At 34.9% G+C, this 17,236-nt stretch overlaps 2 protein-coding genes across 6 annotated transcripts; one reads left to right on the top strand and one right to left on the bottom strand.

The window, feature by feature from the left end:
• Nucleotides 1-7,606: 7,606 nt before the first annotated feature.
• Nucleotides 7,607-10,580, top strand: LOC136217874 (ACT domain-containing protein ACR4-like). Of its 3 annotated transcripts, none has more exons than XM_066004556.1 (8): nt 7,607-7,999; nt 8,464-8,528; nt 8,621-8,666; nt 8,754-8,868; nt 8,963-9,030; nt 9,132-9,722; nt 9,815-9,919; nt 10,042-10,580. In XM_066004556.1, the coding sequence occupies exons 2-8, from the start codon at nt 8,473-8,475 to the stop codon at nt 10,381-10,383; spliced, it is 1,323 nt and encodes a 440-aa protein (XP_065860628.1). In that variant the 5' UTR covers nt 7,607-7,999; nt 8,464-8,472; the 3' UTR covers nt 10,384-10,580. The 3 variants fall into 3 exon arrangements, with proteins under 3 accessions (XP_065860628.1, XP_065860627.1, XP_065860626.1); XM_066004555.1 differs by having other exon boundaries at nt 8,461-8,528; XM_066004554.1 differs by lacking the exon at nt 7,607-7,999 and adding an exon at nt 8,043-8,250 and having other exon boundaries at nt 8,461-8,528.
• Nucleotides 10,581-11,924: 1,344 nt separating this feature from the next.
• On the bottom strand, nt 11,925-16,937 carry LOC136217873 (pentatricopeptide repeat-containing protein At1g33350-like). 3 transcript variants are annotated; one of them, XM_066004552.1, is made up of 4 exons: nt 15,207-16,937; nt 14,410-14,704; nt 13,373-13,461; nt 11,925-13,266 (listed from the first exon to the last, which is right to left on the bottom strand). In XM_066004552.1, exon 1 carries the CDS (start codon nt 16,642-16,644, stop codon nt 15,346-15,348), a length of 1,299 nt encoding a protein of 432 aa, XP_065860624.1. In that variant the 5' UTR covers nt 16,645-16,937; the 3' UTR covers nt 11,925-13,266; nt 13,373-13,461; nt 14,410-14,704; nt 15,207-15,345. The 3 variants fall into 3 exon arrangements, with proteins under 3 accessions (XP_065860624.1, XP_065860623.1, XP_065860625.1); XM_066004551.1 differs by having other exon boundaries at nt 11,925-13,461; XM_066004553.1 differs by lacking the exon at nt 13,373-13,461.
• Between the last annotated feature and the right edge of the window lie 299 nt (nt 16,938-17,236).

Here is a 17,236-nt window from a genome sequence, read left to right as displayed (position 1 = left end):
CTTGAATGAACGATTGTTGATATGAACGCCTTGAATGCGAAAGCTTAAGAATCAGGATTGACAAATGTTTTTGAATTGATATCAAGTGTATGAGAACCTAAACGATGTTAAATAAATCAAGAGGGACGGCTCTAGATTGAATTGACTTGGTGTCGTAAAAACTAAAAAGCAGATTTTTTAAAGCTGAAACAGAAAATCAAGATGAAAAAATATGTATAAAATGGGTTTTCGGACACAGAATTGAGTGGAACGACCTAAAATGAAATTCAGGATGTTAGGAACAAGAATAAGGCCAAATTTAGGACTAAATGGACTTGAAAGGATCGAAATAAGGCCATAGAGACGGCTGAGTAGAATGTGTAAAAGAAAAACAAAAAGCGAAAATTATGAACTTTGTGCAAAGAAAACTCTAAAACCGGACTTGGAATAGACGAACTAAAGAAAGAAAACTAAAAATTACGTACTTAGAGCTGGGGAAACTCGAAAATCAAAGCAAAAAGCCAAAGGAAAAGACTCAAGAAGTTAAAAATACATGATTTTATTTGATGTTGGTTGTGTTGAATTGAGGAGTGTGGCCTCTATTTATAGTTAAAGATGACGTGTTTAGTTGCAACTACCCCCTAATTTCCATCCACTAACTAATAACTTCCCTTATTTTCAGTTTATAGTTGCTAGGAAAGTCGGTAGTTAGAGTTAGAGTTAGAGTAGAGATAACAACTAACTTAACTAAAAACTATCCATGTTCTCTAACTTTCAAAATTTATTTCTCCCTCCATATAGATCTGAATTAAGCTCACGAATATATCCTGAATTTTTCGGGATATCTAGAAATTTTGGACCTGGTGAAAAAACTAGAGGCCAATGAATACTGGAGTGACTTTTTTTTATATACTTTAGCATAAAATTTACAATATACTTCCCAAAAATAAAATTTATTTTGCGGTACAACTAATATAAAAGGATAAAAAGATGTATCAAGCCTTTAAATTTGATTGGAATCACTTTTTTTCTCTAGTTTTGTATGGTTGTAAACTATTTTTGCAATGGAATGAATATTAAATTGAGGGTTCTTGAAAGAAAAAAAGAAGAAAATTAAATTAAATAGGGAAGGAAGGAGCACGTGAGAGTGAGAGGGAGGCATGGGCCGGAAGACACGCGTATATGGCGGTTCCACCTAAACATACTTATATGCCCACCACTTTCCTTACATTTCCAAATATCAGAAATGGATGCCAAGCTTTTCTTCACCATTTCCCACTTTTTAGCCCTTTTTTCTTACTCTAATTTTTTATTTTTATTTTAAAAGAATAATAGTATTAGATTAAATAAGAGTCAACAGTCTTCGTCTATGACCTATGTTGGACTAATCTTATGGATTATAATTAGAAAATAAAATGTAACACACAAAAGACTATGATACTACTTAAAATATAAAAAGAAATACGTACCTAAAAGGAAAAAAAATAGCTTTTCACGAAAAAAAAAAAAAAAAAAAATATATATATATATTGTATATAAAAATGCTTAGCTCATCCTATTAGATGAAAATAGTGAATGCATCAAGAAAATAATAAAGAGTAACATTTTTCTTTTAAATGATTAACTATTGATATGGTATCGTTTAATTGGACCGTAAGTCAAAGAGTTCTAATTTTATGCCGAAGTCAACACTTGGAGTCTATTCTTAGTGAGGTCCATGAACGAATCTCGCTTCGGTTAAATAAAACACATTTTCGGGAGGTGCTTAAGGTTTTACTGCGTTCAATAATTTTTTTATTTTTTATATAAATTATTTTTATTAATTTGTATAATATGTTTTTTATTTTATAATTTATTTATTGATTAATTTAAAACATGTTCATATTAGAAATAAGGCTTAATACATACCCAACCCCCTAAAGTTGTCCATTTTATTCATTTAACCCCCTCAACTTAAGGGACATCCTTTTAACCCCCTAAACTCCAAAAAAACGCTACTTTTAACCCCATATTTTAGACTGCCGAGATATAATGTTGTATGTGTGTATCACGCGCGTGACACGTGTGTATTCCGATTTACCCAGCCCCCTAAAGTTGTCCATTTTGTTCATTTAACCCCCTCACCTCACGGGACAACCCTTTAACCCCCTAAACTCCAAAAAAACGCTACTTTTAACCCCATATTTTAGACTGTCGAGATATAATATTGTCCGTGTGTATAACTTCATCAGGCACTCAGGGCATCGACCAAGCGAATTAGGACTTCTGCTCGGCGAGCAAGAGCTACCTTTCTTGTATGCATTATATTGTGTAATGGCTACCTTTCTTTTTTGCTGTTGTTCTTATCTGGCCTATGCATTATCTTGTGTAATAGCTACATTTCTTGTATGCATTATATTGTGTAATGACTACCTTTTTTTAATATGATGAAATAAACTTGATTTGCTCTTTTCTTTCCTACTTTCTTCTTTTGAAAGTCCTTAATATTGAAAAATTGCTATAAATATCATTTAGTCATCACTTCTCTTCCACTGTATTCTATACTTCATGTCAAATCAGATTTTAACTCTTTCTTTGTATTGCCTTCCACTGTATCTATATACACTGTGGTCATAATTCATACAAAGTTAAAGCATTTTTTACAATTCCAACGTGGATTGAGACCAAAAAAAGCACCAATTAAAAATTAGAAAGACACCAATTAAATCTTCTTTATCTCCAATGCCCGTACTTGGGTTAGAACTAGGATTTTTTTGTAGTTTAGGGGGTTAAAGGGTTGTCCCGTGAGGTGAGGGGGTTAAATGAACAAAATGGACAACTTTAGGGGGCTGTATGCATTTTTTTTACCGTTGGAGGCAAGAACAAAATCCTCCCACGCACCTCCTGTGTTTGAGACACAAACGTTGACTAGGTCAATGCCACGTCGGACGATATGGGGTTAAAAGTAGCGTTTTTTTTGGAGTTTAGAGGGTTAAAAGGATGTCCCTTAAGTTAAGGGGGTTAAATGAATAAAATGGACAACTTTAGGGGGCTGGGTATGTATTAAGCCTAGAAATAAATACTAACAACAATAGTTCGGTGTAATTTTATCAAATACTAATAATTAAACAACTAATAACAAACAATCAACAGCAACAACAAACAACTTACTACAACCGCAAACAACTAACATCAACAACAACATCTATTAGCTAATAGTTGAACCAAACAGACCCTTAATACACCCATATATGAATTGATTTAAGGAATGACCTAATACACCCATATATGAAAGATCAAGAGCTCAATGTGTCTAAATGAAAGATCGAGGGCTTAATGTACCAAACAATAAAAGATCATGAGCTCAATATGTCTAAATGAAAAATTGAGGGTTTAATACACCAATAAAAGATTAGGGATCTCAGGATACTTTTTGCATTCTTCGATAAAAAAAACTTGAAAATGAATGATTTTTTTTTTTTCACTACTAATCGGCCTGGTACTTCATTTCATTTGTTATACTCTTTTTATACGTAAACTAATTTCAATCTCATAAAGGTATAGCTCAAATAATACATTAGCATCATTCTGAAACCTAAATAATATATTAGTATGTATTTCTCAAGATTAGATCAATAAATATCCTAAAAAAATAAATAGATAAATTTTAAAAACAAAACGAAAGCTTAACTTGTGAACATGTAAATATCTCTTTTAGAAATATTCGGGTTATGGGCTAAATATTTATCCGTCCATAAATGAAACAGGTCAAACCCATCCAAAAAGATGGAGGATTAGGGTTAAGATTATAAGCTAAACCTACGCTATAATAGTTAGCCACTAATCCTAATCAAGACTAATAAAGGGTAACCAATGGTAGAATACACAATTCTTCTGTGCATATCCTTCCTCCTGCGCCACTCACTCACTCCGTCTTCAACATCCGCTTTAGTTATTGGATCCACCTTTTTCACCTCGGAGCTAATATCTATGTGGGTGATTCGTGATCGGTGATACGATATCATGGTAGATTTGACTCTTCTATTGCTAAAGAACTCAACGGGTTCTACTCTATAAACTCAAGTTTATATTCATATTATTTAATGAATAAACCATTCATTGGTACTAGAGCCAAAAATCTCGTGTTTTGTCAATTTTGATCCCCGCAAATAAAGAAAAACATAGCTTTTGCATACTAGAATTAATATTTATATTAGATCTATATTTTTTTTTGGCATGTATACGTATTTTTTCGAACAGTTTTTGGCGTAAAACGGTTGTAAAATCGCAAAAAATTATGTTATTTGTATTTTAGGGTATATTGTTTAAGAATTAAAGCAAATTCCAATCTCAACCGAGAGTGTTTGAGTCTCAGATTCTAGTTTTCGTTCATCGTACGGACAAACATACCTCACCATCGTGACGAGGGACCCCGAAAATCTTAAATCGGAATGAACTCCGAGATGAACTGATGATGGGAAGGCGACGTGTAGCCCCCATGTGCCACCTACGGATGCGATGCGCATGTCCTTAAGCATTGTCACATGTCGTGCATGTAGTGCACACGCCAATCATGCTATGATAGGTGGTCGATCACTCCCAACCACATCGCGCCACGTGGTGTGCGTGGGAAGCCTTCTCGAACCCATTTTTTCCAGGGACTGATTTGGATTTTTTCTGATTTTATGGTATATTTTTTGTAATTTTTTATATATCGAGAATATTTATTTTTTATTTATTTTGTGTTATAAAATCATTTATAAATTACAAAAAACATTTTTTATATTTCCAGAAAATGACAAAAATATTCATAAAAATACTACAAGTTAGAAATATATTTTTTACCATTTTTGGCTCAATCGAAATGCATTTTGAATTAAAAAGGACATTCGTGTATATGTGCTTTAAACTTTTTTAATGTTTTCATTACTTTTTTGGCAGTAATGATTTCCACCAAAACAACACCAGTGGTTCCTCAGACTCCTGCTCAATTCACAAAGCTGAGAAGATTACAAAAGGAGATAAAAAAATGCAAGATGACTCGCTACGTCTGATGGGATGTTGCTGATGCAATTCTGCGTCATGTGATCAAGATGAAGAACCTGATGCAAAAGTGCATTTTTGCTGGTGGTCTAGGACAAGCCTAAATGTCCATCTTTCTTTTCAATGTGCTGAATAGATCATTTACAACTCCACATTTTAGGCGTTTGTATGCCTCAAACTGGAGCTGAACTACCGTATGTCGGTAACTATCTTGATGAATTGGCTAGATAGTAGACATTCTGGTATGGAGCTGAGCTCAGGTAAACTCATTTATGCGTCTTGATACAAGAGAGAATTTATACGTCTTGAGAATTTTCTTTTCAGATTAACGTTATTAATTGACTAGCGGTTAAAGTATCAGGACGATCAATATGTTAAACTATGTTGCAGTATGTTAAGCCCAAAATATACCTAAAATATCATCAATAATTACATCAGTTTTTGCTTTGAATTCATACTATTTATACCTGTTTAGAATACTTTTACTTTCAAATATGTTTCTTTCTTGCAAGGTACCTAAAATATTTGGTAAAATCCAAATAGGAACGAAAAGAGGTTAAAAACAGAAGAAAAACCCTACAAAAGGAGTCAAAGACGACGGAAATCAAACACGCCAAAACGAGGACGAGGACAAAGGTCGAAGAAACGGAAAATACTCCGTGTCGTGACCGAGAATCCTCCATTCTCGGTCGCGACACGCGTCACCAGCTTTTTCCCTTGACGATTTCGAAGACCAAATATTTGCTCCCCCATTCTCTGCCGAGAATTTGCATTCTCGGCAAGTTCAGAAATTCCTGGAGAGCCATTTGTACACATTCGTTTTCGACGAAACGCGTTCATTCGGGTGGATAAAAACATCTTTTCGCAGAGGATACGACCCTTCACAACGGACACGACACTTCAATCACGACTCTTCAACATCTATAAATAAAAAGTTGATGGAGAGTTGGAGATATAGAAAAAAGAGAAGATTAGTATAGAATTAATGCAGGAATTCCGAGTCAAGCGATTCAGAATTTAGAGTTCATTTTTGTAAAAAGCAATATGATGTACACACATTGTTTATTCAATAATTACAAACACAATAGCGTTTAGATTTGTTCATATTAGTTTACATTTTGGTCGTAGCCGACCGTATCTCTATTACGAAGTTACAGCGAGAAGATTTAGTAGAGGATCCGCCCCTGAGCCTGACAAACTCTAACGAAACCCAAGGAAATGATTGACAACCCGTTCACTTGCAAGCCGTCGAAAGTTTTCATGCTTCTTGTTCTCTGTAAACTTGTATCAAATTCATATTTCATCTAATAAAGTTCATTCTATTCGATAGATTTTTATGTAGCACTTTGGTAAATGATCCGAAGTGAGTTCTGGTGTTTTCATTAAAACGTAGTTAAATTCAAAATCTTTACAAGGAAACTTTGTTGAACACTTAGGCAAATTGATATCATCAGTAGAGTATCAATTTGGTTAAGGTAGCGATCTAACCCGACTGTAGGAGGATTGACTGCAGTTCAAAGCCCTAAAATTAGAGGAATCGACGTTTATTTCATTGTTATAATTTATACAAAGTTTGAAGTTGTTTTCTTTGCTTAATGCAAACGAATACATTTGTTTACTTTTCTAAAGAACTAAACATTTTTGTTTTGTAAATTTATCCCTAAATCAGAAGTGATTTCTAACATTTGTTATACTCTAATCTAATTCTTATTCTAGCAATTTCAAAACCAAATCCAATTTAACGATTTCCCATATTATAAACCTTAAAAGTAAATTTAACCAATCCAAAATAAGTTTTTGTTAAAAAAACGTTCTCTGTGGGATCGATATCTTTTATTACTACAAGCGTATACCGTGCACTTGCGGAAATCGCTCAACACAGTACATAGTTAAAGTATAAATTCATTATTAAGTTTTGAGACATAAAGGCTGGACAATTAATAAATCGAGATTCCTATCTTTACTTCTCGTTTGTTTTGGGCCATTGGTCTGTTCTCCGATGTAAATTCTCCCAGTTTTCGTTAAATTGGTGGAGCAACTTATCGATTCTGCACCTCGTTGGAGAAATCCTAACCTCCAAATCACGGGTAAATCCTAACCTCCTACACCTCGTTGGAGAAATCCTAACCTCCAAATCGAGATTCCTATCTTTTCTTCTCGTTTCTTTTCGCTATGATTAAAGCAAGATAATTATGTATCGGGTAAGAGAATTGAGAAATGGATACAAAAGATTTGGGGGAATCCTAACCCCCAAATCACGAGTTGTAAGGCTATAATCCTATACCCATGGATTGGACCAGACAGAGCCCATAACAGAGACCACGTCCAATACATAAAATGGTCCATCTAATCTACCTCCACAAACGTCGGAAATTTATTACTACAACCTTTTTACCTTTTCATTATAAAGCACGTGCTTATATTATATAATTCCACCCCTACTTACCTCAAATCTCATAGCTGCTCATTCTAGCACCAACACTCTCCACTAACTAAAATACGCATCCGGCAGTTAACGCACACCCTCCCTCCCTCCCTCCTTCCCTCCTCGTTTTTTACCTGACTCACCCTTTTTTAAGTAGAGTATAAAAAAAAGTAGTTATTACAGATAAATACAGGGAAACACAAGTGGAAAACAGAGCGTGCCATAAGAAGGAGGGAGTTAGAGAGAGAGAGAAAGAAAGAAAGAAAGAATGGGTATTTGTTTTTCATGAAATTGCAGGTTTTTGGATTATCGTGTCGGGGTTTTGTCTGATTTTTTCCCTATTTTGAAATGCAAAAAAATCATTTCTTTTTTTGTTTATGGTAAATTGTGGGTTTTATAATTAAAATTTAATTTTTGGTAGAGAGTGGTATGATCTCTCTCTTTTCCTTTCCTTTCATGTTTATATATATATATGTATGTAGTGAGTGTATGTACATACATACTATATTCAGTTAACCAAGAGAAGAGAAGTTGGGCTTTTAGGAGATCACAGTTCATCAAGAATTTCTTTGGGTATGTATGTACTGATTTTATTTTTTTCCCTTTTTGATTGTCGCGCCTTTTGGATTGTGGAGTTGTTTCTTGTTTTGGTTGGCAGTGATACCGTTTGGGGTTTTATTAATTTGTTACGGCCAATGATGATGGGATTAGTGTGATTTTAATTGATTACTTTTCCTCTTTGCTCTGGAATTTGTGCTTGATTTTACCCACAATCTCTCTCTCTCTCTCTGCCTGCTTTAGCTCGTGTTTCAATGGCTATGTGGGTATGGTTATTCATTTTTCTCTTTTAAAATATATATAATAAAAGGGGTTGTCCTCTGTTAATCTCTTTCCTGCCTTGTTTTGGAGGTGTTTTTATAACTAATTCGATGGATTTGATTGTCCATTCTTCTTGAGTTTCAGTATCTGTTTTCTCATTGGTCATGGTTGTTATGTTTTTATTTCATACTTTTGTTTTTTTTTAACTTCTGCAGCAGATATCAAACATGAGCTTTTCTAATGATGAGTATGAGAAACTATTTCGCAGATTGAATCCACCCAGGTTTCTAATTTCTTCAAATTCCATTGAAATTTACTCCAAATTGGAAACAATCATTGCATTTTTTGATAATTTTGTTACTTTCTGACTGACAGGGTTGTGATTGATAATGAATCCTGTAAGAATGCAACTGTTATAAGGGTATTCTTTTCTTCTCTGTCTCTCTCTATCTTTATCTTTTGTACTTATTGCACAGAATTTTAATAATTTGTCCACTTTGTGATGCAGGTAGACAGTGCAAACAAACATGGAATACTTCTTGATGTTGTACAAGTCCTTACTGATCTTAACCTTATCATAACTAAAGCTTACATATCTTCTGATGGGGGTTGGTTCATGGATGGTATGAACTTTTATTTTTTGGGTCTAATTTTATTAATCCTATAGTTTTTGAAGTGTAATGTTTGTTGATCTTTTACTTTCTGTGTCTTTATCAGTTTTTAATGTTAAGGATCAAGATGGAAATAAGATTACTGATGAAGTTATTCTAGATTATATCCAAAAGGTGAGTGCTGAGTTGTATTTTGATGCTGCCTTTTTACCTTTTCTTTCTACTTTAGTTGCTTAGCTGCTATGTCAAGATACTAATAGATCTAAACATTTCAGTCGTTGGGGCCGGAATCGTGCTTTGCATCTTCAATGAGATCTGTTGGGGTTATACCTTCAATGGACCACACTGCAATTGAGTTAACAGGAAGTGACAGACCAGGTTTACTCTCTGAAGTGAGTGCTGTGCTCACTGACCTAAAATGCAATGTGGTTAATGCAGAGGTCTGGACACATAATACACGGGCTGCAGCCGTGATGCAAGTAACTGATGACGAAACTGGGTCTGCAATTACAGACCCTAAACGGCTTTCTTTGATTAAGCAACTTCTCTGTAATGTACTCAAGGGTAGTAACAAGTCTAGGGCAGCAAAGACTGTGGTGTCTCACGGATTGACCCATAAGGAAAGAAGGCTTCACCAAATGATGTTTGCTGATAGGGATTATGAACGGGGCGATGATGACGGCTTAGACGAGAAGCAAAGGCCTAATGTGACTGTTGTTAATTGGTACGACAAGGATTACTCAGTGGTAACTATAAAATGTAAAGATAGGCCAAAACTTCTCTTTGACACCGTCTGTACTTTGACGGACATGGAATATGTTGTTTTTCATGCTAATATTGATGCAGAGAGGCCAGAAGCTTATCAGGTGCTCCATCATTTTACATCAATGTTTTTATATATATTAAGTAGTTGAATATCTCATTGTTGCCTAATTTGTTGTATGTATCTATTTTGTAGGAATACTACATCAGACACATAGATGGATCTCCTGTGAAATCTGATGCAGAAAGACAAAGGGTGATACAATGTCTTGAAGCAGCTATTGAGAGACGAGTATCTGAGGTGATTTTATTTTTGTAATCCGTAGTTGTCTCTATGTTATAATCCAAACTTGTGATGGTTGATTTTAGTATATGAAATACAGAAAGTCTCATATGAGATTATATATTGATTTTGTGATTCAGGGTTTGAAGCTAGAGCTATGCACAACGGACAGAGTTGGGCTGCTATCTGAAATTACACGAATCTTTCGAGAAAATAGCCTTTCAGTAACAAGGGCGGAAGTGACAACGAGAGATGGGAAAGCGGTTAATACATTTTACGTTCAAGATGCATCAGGGTATCCCGTGGATGCAAAGACCATTGATTCAATCAGGAAAGTAATCGGGCAGACCATACTGAAAGTGAAAGGAAATCCTGAAGACTCAAAACCAGCGTCAGAGGAATCACCGACCCGTTTCCTCTTCTCCGGTCTGTTCAAGTCAAGATCTTTTGTTAATTTCGGATTGGTCAGGTCCTATTCATGAACAGAGTTTGGCTGACTTGCATTGTAAATCAATAGGGTTTTAAGTTTTAGGAGCAAAAGAAAGAAAAAAACTGCCATAGGGAGAAGTAGAGGTGCCTGTAAATTCCATCCCTTTCTGTTATGTGAAATTTGGTAGTATTATTCTATCAAAATGTTAGTTTCTAAAAGAAGCAATTGATGTTTGAATTGTTTAGTTGATTGGAAGACTGAAATTTCAACATTTGACTCTAGTTTTGGATGCTTGTACACTAATTTAATAGGAAATATTGATTGATAGAAGGGAAAAGAAGAGAAGAGAAAAGAAAAAGAAGAGGGTCAAATGCACAAGATTGAATAATATATAGTATGATATAGATAGATAGGTGGAGGAGGTTACCAAACTAAAACAGCTGTTTGGTGGCGGCTAATATGTTAGGTTAGGTTGTTATTATGACTTGTAATTTATAACACTGTTTCTAAATTTGGCTAATATGTTGTTTCTAATAACACTATTTGGAATGTACTTAGATCCACCGACGAGTGTGTACACTAATGGGAATAGAATAAATATTGTTAATGTTAAAGTCACTTGAATTTAATTTCACCCATAGCATGCGTCTGATGAAAAAGGAGTGTTTGGTTTAAACTTCGGAATTGGAATTGAAATCGGAATGTTAGGGAATCAGAATCAAAATAATTATTTATTTCTTTTGTTTGGTTTAATACGGAATCGGAATCCAATTACTTTAGACATGTTTGGTTCAAATTTTGGAATCAGAAGCAAAACGGGATCAAATCAAAATTTATTAGATAAAATAATACATTTAATAGGTATTAAAATATCAAAATCATTAACCATAAACTAATAAAAGAATAATTGTATAAAAACTAAGAACTTATAATATATACGTAGGTAGTTTATCTTTTTTCAAAGATAGTTATTTTGATCGTATAAACGAAGGATGGAAGCGTTGATTCCATAGATAAAGGAATGTGATTCCTATTCCTAGATCAAAATTGTAAATCCAAACATTAACAAAGAAATTAACCATTATCATTCTCATTCCCTATCATAAATTTGTCTAACCAAACACCTCCCTAATACTCTATTACTAGTTAAAATATAAAATACGATAAACTAAAAACATACTTATAACCACGCAAATAAAATAAAATTATATAAATATAATATTACATAAATATAATATTAAATGTAAAAAACATCAAGTTAAATTGTAGCAGCAATGCTTACATTGATCTAATCAAAAGACTAGTGCCAGTGAGGCAATGCCTGAGAGGAGCCTCCGAAGCCCAAACAAGACGTACAAGATGTGCGCTTGTTAAACTGAGCCTCGCCCAATCCCCTGAGGCTTGCGTAAAGGAAAACTTTAACAACTATGAATCAAGTGAAAGAATAATATAAGGTAAAGTATGAGAACTAAAAAAAAAAAAAAAAAAAAGAGATGATTTAATGATTGAATTGAATTCTATTAGGTGCTAAATTGTATTTTATTTTTTTCGCACAGCCGACTCCTCATGCTTAGTAGTAGTAGAGTTTTTTGATACAATAATACAATCTACATAAATACACGATAAACGCGATTCACATAAACAATCCCATTAACACAACATGACGATCGTTTTTCTTGCATTTATATGATAGACTAGTGCGGAAACAGGGCAAACCATAGAATTGATGTATTTTCTTGATATGTATTCGACTGGAAAAGTCCATTGAAATACTTGTGATCCAATGGAAAGTGATAGGAATCTTCCTTTTTTGACCAAAAAATCACTAAAAAGAAGGGTGTGAAAGCTTAAAAGTATTGAATAGAGAAAAAACATTAGAGAAAAGAAAAGAATGCGTCTGCTTTGTTGTATTCTAAAAATTTCACTGTAAGTAAATAGACAATAGCAGGGGGCAGCACCACGTGGCTGCTATCACTGTCTTGAAGTGATTCCACCTCAGTTGGTCAATTTTGGATTCATGTGACTCTAACCCAAATTCTAAAAAGTCTCCATCCAAACCCTATATGCCATTCACTATGCATCCTAATGCTCCATTGAAATTCAAGTGTGTAAAAAACTATGAATTCCATTCACCAATACTCCCCACTTCAATACAATTCTTTTTGCAAAGTGAGAGCTTAGATTTTTTGCTTGGTTTAAGCCATATTACAGTCTAAATTAATTGAATGAAAAACGAAAATGATAAAACACTGTTGGGAGCAACCATATCAAGAGGGACACAAAACGGAACATCGGAGGGTCGAAAACAAACCGAAGAAGCCTAATTACGCCCTGAATTGCTGAGTTAGAGCATGACTCACCAAGTCAATACACGGGGGGAATTATTGTATCAGCTTGGCTCAATATCATATATATATTATCCACTTTGACCCAAATCCAACATTTTGGACCTTACAGTTTTAAAACACATCTACATATATTAGAAATTCAACTTACTAATAAGTCTGGTCACTTTCTCTTTATTTTCGATATGAGATTCAGTTTATTCCTGCCTATTGTCATCCCTTAAGGACGATTATTGCTCAGGCTTTCTATCCTGGAGCCGCCTTCCCGAACCGGGTCATTACAGCCGAGGATTTTTCAATTCCTTCAGGGTAAGTTTGAGGATTTATTTGTTGATTTAGGGTTAAAAGCTTCACAACCTTCTTTCTAACCCTTGTCTACATCAAGATCCCTCTGGAGAGGCAAAGAACCATCTATGCATGTGATTCAAAGTTATCTTGTTGGCGATGAAGTTACACTCAAGTATTTCAAAATGTTACCAGAGTAATTCACCTGTAGATGTCCCATCCTACCTTTGAAGAAAATTTTCAAACATACTGAAGTAAGGGAAAGTAAAACAACAGTTCCTGGAGCATCGGGTTCCATGGGCGTCCTGAAAAGCAAGTGGTTGGGGAACATATCAATAATATGCAGAGCATCTTAGCAATGAAACAACTGGATACGTTTCTGCATCAATCAAAGCCAGCTTTTTTACCTACTTTTTAGGAACTGGGTCATTTGTTATCTCTATGTCACTTCCTGTCGTGTGTTAGCCCACAACATCTCATCATTTTGTTTCATAGTTTTCCTGCAAACACATCTTTGGGTTGGGTAATTCTCTTACTTCTCCTAAATTTTACTGACCCAAAACCAAGATTCTAATTTTGTTCTCTTATGATTTAAATATGACACTTGGTTTTTACTGTTAGGTTATTATCTCGGAAATAGTGAAGTAATTTTCATTGATATATGAGCTCTCATGACTTTTAACAATTTCAGATTTTATAGGCATGAATCTCGCAAAGAAAAGGAAAAAATAACCACAATTAGTAGTGATTTTTGTTTTTTTAATATACACTGGACTGGTCAACAGTCAATGGTCTTAAAATAATGTAGAGAATTCAGAGTTGGTCTGTGTGATATCAGGCATATAAAGATAATGAAACACTTATCAGATCAGATTTTATAGAAGAAGCTTGATTGGTATGACAAATCATGGCAAAATCATGTCTATTTTCTTGGAATAAGATAACCTTCAAGTTGTGAATAATAAATGAAGAACATTTAAAAAAATGATCCTGATGCATAGGGAAATTAATAAAGTGTCATGTGCCTTGTGGGTTCTTTGTCACTGAAAACTTGGAGCTTTTAAAATGTTCCTACTGATTCCTCCCTCACATGGAGGATGATATGGACTGCAAGTTTCTTCCACAGACAAAAACTGAAACAACCGCATCCCATCACATGAATTGGGAAACTTGTTTAATATTCTATTGCTTAAATAGTAATTAGTTTAAGGTAATTCAGATTTCAAAATCTACTTAAGACGTGTCGTTCTTCTATTGGACCAGAGATCCACATCAGCTAATTGCAGGAAAGATATTGTACAGGGCTACAACATGTATCAAGATGCTTTTTTTATTCCTTGTTTGTAGTTGTAGTCATAAGACAAGTTTTATTGGATAACTATATCCAAGAAAAAACCTTACTTGCATATACATAATAAGGACATCTAAGAGATTATAGAGAGGCTTACAGAATGGAGGGTTCTGGCATGGATTTTCCTGGTTTCCAAACATGTATTCATAAAGATGATTTTGAGTTCAGAAAGCCGTTAAGTCGGTTGCAAAGGCGAGCTCCGGTGCCTCTGCAGATTAAGCCAAATGACATTCTTGGAAGCCAACACGGTGCACCTCAAGCAATTGGATGCAACATCACTTCAACATCATCAGCTTCATCATCAACACCAGTATCTTCAATAAACTCGTTTTACCATAGTAAAGATCCTATTCCATTGCTTTCACCTCTCGGTTCGCCTTCTTTGGTCCAGCCTGCATACATTCAAGAAGGGAATACTGCAAAATCTCAGTGCTAAATACTTAACTTAATGCTCTATTTTACAGTAGAGTTAGTTAATATGTTCTACACTACATTCCCATTTGGCTTTGTATATGAACCATCTTTGTTGAAACTTTCATAAATTAGTATGCCGATGCTGTTACTGTTTTTCCTATCCCTCCATTTAGCAAGACACCTTTAGAGATGATATTCAACAATGAGATATTGCTCAACATGAATGCTCATTGCTCAATGAAACCTCAAAGTGTTTCATTCCTTTATTTCAAATTATGATTAGAAAATAAAACAAGACCACACCTTGATTGTGTAAGAAACATGCCAAGATAATTGAGCTTCAATTAAAACAGTAGTTATCAACAGAAAGTATTAACTATAGTTTAACAGTTTACGAAAAGCTAGCTGTTGGTACAGGGGAATATGTTCTATATCTTGTTATGTTTTGTTAAACAAAGAAGATTGAGAATTTCATAGTACCAAAGCTATTGAGCCATATGAATAGGCAGTTATCATCTACTAAGAGCTATAGCTTCACCAATCGGAAGCTGATTAATCATCAGTGAACTAGTTTTTCATTCTTCACAAGTTCCCCAAGGACAGTTGAAACTGAGATATCCTATAATCCACTTCTGATAAAACTAGATCCTCTGGATTTCCTCACACTTCTGCTAAGCATTAATTTCCTCACTCTTTCTGCATCATCCCATTTCCCATTTAGAGCATACAAATCGGATATGAGAGTGTACACGCCTCCATTAATCTCCGGTTTAATTACTCTCAACACCTTTTCAATCACTCTTTCAGCCATGTCAAACTGTTTGTGCTCCTTGCAGGCTGACAAAAATGAACCCCAAATAACGACATCATTCTCCAATTTTTTAGCTTCAATAACCTCATAAGCTTTTTCTAACAACCCTGCCTTACAAAACAGATCAATCATGCATCCATAATGTTGAATTCTATGTTCCAAACCATACTCTTCAATCATCCTGAAATACTTGCGACCCTCTTCAAGTAACCCTGAATGAGCACATGCATTAAGAATTCCAGTGAAAGTAAGCTCATTAGGTCTTACATTAGCCTCTTCCATCATCTTAAACAAGGTTAATGCTTCTTGACTAAAGCCATGTTGTGCCATCCCACAAATTACCGCAGTCCAAGTCACAACATTCTTTTCTTGCATCAGGTCAAAAACCTGCCTAGCATTCTTCAAGTACCCACATTTTGCATACATGTCAACCAAAATTGTGCCAATTTTCACGTCCATCTCCAACCCATTCTTCATTGAATACCCGTGAACCGATTTCCCAACCAGCAATCCAAGAGTACCCAATTGAGTGCAACCTGATAAAACAGTGCCTATTGTCACTCTGTCCGGTTTTAGCTCCCCAGTCGTCATCATTTCTCGAAACAGAGAGAACCCTTCATCCCAATTCCTACTGTCAATGTAGGTCGAGATCATAGAAGACCAAGAAGGCACGTTCCTCGTCGGCATTTCTTCAAAAATGGCACGTGCTTTATTGATATTCCCTGATCTTGCATACCCAGTAATCATTGTATTCCATGTAATAGTATTTCTCTCGGGCATTTTATCAAACAGAAGACACGCATCAAGAAAGGAAGTGGAAACGTAACAATGAAGGAGAGAAGTGGCAACATAGATGTTAGTATGGATTCCTGCTTTGATAATATGGGAATGCAAATGGCGAATGATAGAAATAGAGGAGTTATGCAAAGGGAGACATGATTTGAGGGTGAAGACAATAGAGAAGCTATCGAGAGGAATGGCCTGGCGGTGCATTTGGGAGAAAAGGCCCAAGGCTACATGTGGAGAAGATGCATTCTTGATGGCGGAAGCCCATGAGGAAAAGCATTTAATGCCCAGGGTTTTTGCGGGTAAAAGAGGAACTAGCATGGCCTATAATTTGCTTGGTTCTAGCTCACATCACCTGTAAAAGTGAGAGCTTTTGGCAGGAATTTCTTGACAAAATATGTGTGGAAGCTAAGTTAGTATTGGGTTGATTTCCATGTAAGCATAAGCAACCATCAATCAAGTCTGCAAATTTCAGTGGACGGAGCCTATTGTTGGATATTAGTCTTTAGCATTGCTCCTGTGGAATTCCAATAACAATGGATAATGAAGGTTAATATTTTCTTCAGTAGAGTGATTAATTACATATCTATTTTCTGTTTGTTATCCTGAATTTCTAACAATTTTAACGAAATATTATGGAGAATGCAAAAGAATGACGGTGATATTTGTAAACTTGATCGATTTGATGGGACGAGTTTTATTGGTTGGAATGATACTATTAAGTTTTTTTTTATCACTATGAAATTTTTTTACATTATGAACATTGATCTGCATTTTATTCTTGAATCGAATGGTAAAGATATTGATGCGCTCGTAGCTGAACGTAAGAAGCGAGAAGAAGACGAGGTTTTATGTAGATAATACATTTTGAACCATCTCAGTGATCATCTTTATGATTTGTACATTCTTGTCC

This window comes from Euphorbia lathyris, chromosome 2 (assembly GCF_963576675.1).
Source record: "Euphorbia lathyris chromosome 2, ddEupLath1.1, whole genome shotgun sequence".
Classification (NCBI taxonomy): Eukaryota; Viridiplantae; Streptophyta; class Magnoliopsida; order Malpighiales; family Euphorbiaceae; genus Euphorbia; species Euphorbia lathyris.
Note: the sequence above shows the minus strand (reverse complement) of the source record. Positions and strands in the feature narration are given on the sequence as shown.

What these genes read in the sequence shown, in the direction of transcription:
- LOC136217874 (XM_066004554.1), top strand. An exon ending in CGCAGATTGAATCCACCCAG is followed by an intron (nt 8,529 to 8,620) that starts GTTTCTAATTTC and finishes TCTGACTGACAG; the next exon opens with GGTTGTGATTGATAATGAAT. An exon ending in TTCTAGATTATATCCAAAAG is followed by an intron (nt 9,031 to 9,131) that starts GTGAGTGCTGAG and finishes TAAACATTTCAG; the next exon opens with TCGTTGGGGCCGGAATCGTG.
- LOC136217873 (XM_066004551.1), bottom strand. Translation starts at nt 16,644, where the DNA reads ATGCTAGTTCCTCTTTTACCCGCAAAAACCCTGGGCATTAAATGCTTT.